General features: G+C 47.0%; 1 protein-coding gene across 1 annotated transcript; it reads right to left on the bottom strand.

Annotated features, from left to right (window-relative positions):
• Positions 1 to 2551, bottom strand: LOC123035106 (zinc finger protein OZF-like). Its single transcript, XM_044452987.1, has one exon. It carries the CDS (start codon positions 1356 to 1358, stop codon positions 171 to 173), a length of 1188 nt encoding a protein of 395 aa, XP_044308922.1. The 5' UTR covers positions 1359 to 2551; the 3' UTR covers positions 1 to 170.
• Between the last annotated feature and the right edge of the window lie 2277 nt (positions 2552 to 4828).

Genomic DNA, 4828 nt, shown 5'->3' with positions numbered 1-4828 from the left:
AGGATAAGCACAGTATAATCAGTAAGACAATGAAATAATAAACCAGCAGCGGGTTCAATAAATCAGAATCTAAAGCCAAATGCTAAATATTGTTAAATGAGCTGACATTTTCATCACACATTCTACCCCCAAGTTCCCTTTTTGCTCATTGCATGAATTTGCAAGGCCTCTCACCTAGTTTGTGTTCCTTGCAAGTTCTCAAGAAGATGAATTCTCAGATGGCACCTGAATTGATAACTATGGCTGAACCTGTTTCCACATTCCATGCATGTGTATGGCTTCTCCCCAGTGTGGGTTCTTTGATGTACAGTAAGATTTCCACTCCGACTGAAGCTCTTTCCGCATTCCATGCATGTGTATGGCTTCTCCACAGTGTGGGTCCTTTGATGCTGACTGAGATTGGCAATCTGACTGAAGCTCTTTCCACATTCCATGCATGTGTATGGCTTCTCCTCAGTGTGGGTTCTTTGATGTACAGTAAGATTTCCACTCCGACTGAAGCTCTTTCCGCATTCCATGCATGTGTATGGCTTCTCCCCAGTGTGGGTCCTTTGATGCTGACTGAGATTCGCAATCTGACTGAAGCTCTTTCCACATTCCATGCATGTGTATGGCTTCTCTCCAGTGTGTGTTCTGTGATGCTTAATAAGGATTTCACTAGTATAGAAGCTTTTTCCACACTCCATGCATGTGTATGGCTTCTCTCCAGTGTGTATTCTTTGATGTTCAGTAAGTTTTCCTTTCTGACTGAAGCTCTTTCCACATTCCATGCATGTGTACGGCTTTTCCCCAGTGTGGGTTCTTTGATGATCAGTAAGTGTTCTTTTCTGACTGACGCTCTTTCCACATTCCATGCATGTGTATGGCTTCTCCCCAGTGTGGGTTCTTTGATGTTCAGTAAGTTTTCCTTTCTGACTGAAGCTCTTTCCACATTCCATGCATGTGTACGGCTTTTCCCCAGTGTGGGTTCTTTGATGTTCAGTAAGTTTTCCTTTCTGACTGAAGCTCTTTCCACATTCCATGCATGTGTACGGCTTCTCTCCAGTGTGTATTCTTTGATGCTGACTAAGATTCCCAATCTGCCTGAAGCTCTTTCCACATTCCATGCATGTGTACGGCTTCTCTCCAGTGTGTATTCTTTGATGCTGACTAAGACTCCCAATCTGCCTGAAGCTCTTTCCACATTCCATGCATGTGTACGGCTTCTCCCCAGTGTGTGCTCTTCGATGTTTAGTAAGATGGTCACTCTGACTATAGCTCTTTCCACATTCCATGCATGAGTATGACTTATCTCTAATGTCAGTTGTCTGAAGTTTAGTAAAACGTCCACTTTCACAGAAGCTCTTTCCGCGTTCCATGCCTTTATTTGGTATCTTCCTTTTATGCTTGTTTGATGTCTAGAACAATTTCCTGGATCACTGAATCTCGTAACATATTCTATGCATTTATATGGCTTCCTCAGTTGCTGGATCACTGCTGCTCACTAAGACATCTCCCCTCCCTGAGGCTCTTTCACAGGACGCATGTTCCTCTGAGTTCTGCACACAGAGAGTTCTCTGAAGGTGAGGATCCATCTGGGCCTGCGGGGATGCTGTTTTTACATTCTGCATATTCCTTCAGCCTGTGTAGTTTCTACAACTTGGATTAATTTTTTCAACAACCTTTTGGAAATTTGTCACATGCCAGACCCTTCCTACTTCCTCAACTTCTGAAATGAAGGCGTACAGTTTCCAACACTTGGAGAAAGACTGGAATATTTCCTCCTGTTCTTTACGTGGTTTTCCTTGAGCTTTTTGGATCCTGTTAATTTTGGAAATGTCTTTTTTCATTTCATCCTCACTCGTTTCAGATGATATGATTCAGGGATCCATATAATTCTAGTTTCTTTCAATTCATCTGCTTGGGAAGAAAGAAAAAATGAAAATCTTGGTATGAGTGGAAGGCTGAAACAGCTGAATTCATTTGAGCTCAAGGCAAAGTTGACGTTTGTCATGTCAATATTGCCAATATTCTCCCTTTTGCTTTGTTCGCCTTGCCGAAATCTTGCTTTCTCAAAGATTGCCTTTAAGAGAAGACACTGCATACATCAAACTTTTGATGAACTCTCTACTGTGTATTATTATTAGAGAAGCCAGGCAGTGAATTGTTTCCAGTGAGAAATGAAAACTAATTTTCAAAGGTGTTGCACTGAAAGTAAAATTGAGATCAAAACCTATCAGAGATAGAAGGTTCCTACAACATTATGCAGCAGCACTTGTGAAAAAGATCTTGGGGTGCTGGTTGACTACAGGCTAAACATGAGCCAGCAGTGGGACGCGACAGCCAAGTGGGCGAATGGCACCCTTGGATGCATAGCCAGAAGTGTGTCTTCTAGATCGAGAGAGGTATTACTGCCACTCTACACGACTCTCGTGCGCTCGCAGCTGGGGTCTTGTGTTCGGTTCTGGGCCCCTCATTACAAGAGGGATATAGCGAGGTTGGAATCAGTGCCGTGATGGGCCACTAGGATGGTGGCTGGTTTGCTGGGTGAGCCATAGGAGGAGAGACTGAGGGAACTGGGTCTCTTCAGCCGTGAGAGGAGGAGACTCAGAGGGGACCTGTTGGCGACATACAGGTACGCGAGGGAGTGCCACACAGAGGTGGGTAGGGTCCTGTTTTCCCCTGTAGTGGAGGGCAGCACACATGCTGATGGAGCCAAGCTCAGGGAACCAAGGTTCAATTTGGATGCCATGAAGTACTTCCTGATGGTTAGGACCTCTGGGGTATGGAATGGGCTTCCACAGGAGGTGGTTGAAGTTCAAGCGGTGAGGGTGCTTAAGGATAGGCTGGACATGCACATGGTAGGCATGTCATGAGTGGAGCCAGCTGGAGCCGGGGGTCAGACTAGATGGTTCAGGAGGTCCCTTCTGACTCACTCTGTTTCAGTGTTTCTAAATACAAAGAGATATGGCATGATCCACCTCATAGGAGAGACATAGATACGTTAGAATTGGTTAAGTGCAGGTCCCAAGAATGGTAGGTGGGATGGGAGGGATGACATATGAAGAGAGAGTGAGGGAACAGGGTCTTCTCATCCTGGAGAATGGGAGACTCCGAGGGCAACTTTTAGCCACTTACGGCTATGTGAGAGGATGTCACGTGGAGGAGGGTCTTGACCTGTTCTTCCCTGCAGTGGAGAGCAGGATATATTTGAATGGGGCAAAGCTCAAGGAATCAGGGCTCAGGTTGGAGGTCAGGAAGTACTTCCTGGCAGTGAGGACCCCTAGAGTATGGAATGGGCTCCCACGGGAGGTGGTGGAGGGTGTTCAAGCAAAGATTGGACAGCCACATGCTGGGGATCACATGAGCGGAGCCAGTCAGAACCGCGGGCCAGACTAGATGGACTACAAAACTCCCTCCGCCTTGCTTAGTTTCTGTGTTTCTATAAGAAATGCACCCACAGACAAAGAACTGCAAGGACCACTGCAAGGAAAGCATCTGGACCGCGGAACACGCCTGAGCAGCTTCCCGTGGGGAAGACAGAGAGGCAGAAGCCGGGTCATCTCTTAGACTCCAACATTTTCAGTCAGGAAGGTTTCCAGCCGCACCAGGACATGCCTGCAATCAAACATGGCTCCAGCCCCTGACGTCGGCGGACCATTCTGGGTATCCCAGTGAAATGATACACAAGATCCAGGTTTGCTCACAAGGAGGGCTACTGATCACTTGAGGCACTTTCAGTGCAGGTAAGAACAGCAACCATTAGTCAGCAATCAGCAAAGCTCCCATCAGCTGGAACGGATGAGCAGTAAAGAACGGAGTTGTTTGCACAGCTACCTGGACGACAGTGAGAGCTTTGAAATTACGTGGGTCACAGATACATCAGCTTTAGGGCTACGTCTTGCCTTGCTCTGCCCTCTGGCAAGATTTTCTTCCTCATTCTAGGCTGGTAGTGGCATTGTTAGCAGTCGACCAATGCATTGCCACGGTCATGCTCTGGTGCCAATTTGGATTGATGTAACACCACGCACAAGCGCTCTCACCCGTCCTCTGTATGAATGGTTTGCATGATCAAGTGCCGGCAACAATGATCAGACTTGCAGCTGGCACAAAACTGGTTGCAACAGCTAATACCCTGGAAGACAGAAGGATGAGTCAAGGCCATCCTGGAATCCAGTAGGGACAAATGCCCAGTTCTGCCCCTAGGAAAAAGAAATCTGAGGCATTGATAAAAGAGACGGAATACTCGGCCCAACTATACTGCAAGTGAGAAGGATCTTGGAACATTGTACATCACTGGCTGAATTTGAGTCAGCAATGTGATGTGGCTGCAAATACTATTTTTCGCTGCATAAATAAAGAAGGGTCACTTCCAAATCAGGTAATGTACTAGTTCCCCTCCACTCAGCACTGGTTAGGCCTCATCTGGACTCCTGTGTCCGGTTCTGGGCACCTCAGTTTAAGGAAGATGCAGACAAGCTGGAAAGGGTTCAGAGGAGGGCAACAAGGACAACCCAGGGACTGAAATGACAGCCCCATGAATAGAGATTGAAAGAACTGGGCATGTTCAGCCTCAAGAAGACAAGTCTGGGAGAAAAAAGGCAGCGCTGTACAAGCACTGGAAAGGCTGTCACAACAGCGAAGTTCAGGCTCTCTTTTTGCTTACCCTGGAGTGCAGAACGTGGAATACTGGGCTCAAGTTACAGAAAGGTAGATTCTGGGCATGTAACAGGGAAAAGTTCCAGTCTGTTAGAGCAGTACAACAATGGAACCAATTACCTGGAGAGGTGGTGGGCTCTCCTGCCCTGGAGGCATTCCGGATGCAACTGGGCGGCCCTCTGGGAGGGAT

Source organism: Varanus komodoensis, unplaced genomic scaffold (assembly GCF_004798865.1).
Source record: "Varanus komodoensis strain SLA01 unplaced genomic scaffold, ASM479886v1 scaffold76, whole genome shotgun sequence".
Lineage (NCBI taxonomy): Eukaryota > Metazoa > Chordata > Lepidosauria > Squamata > Varanidae > Varanus > Varanus komodoensis.
This window is presented reverse-complemented; position numbering and strand designations above follow the sequence as displayed.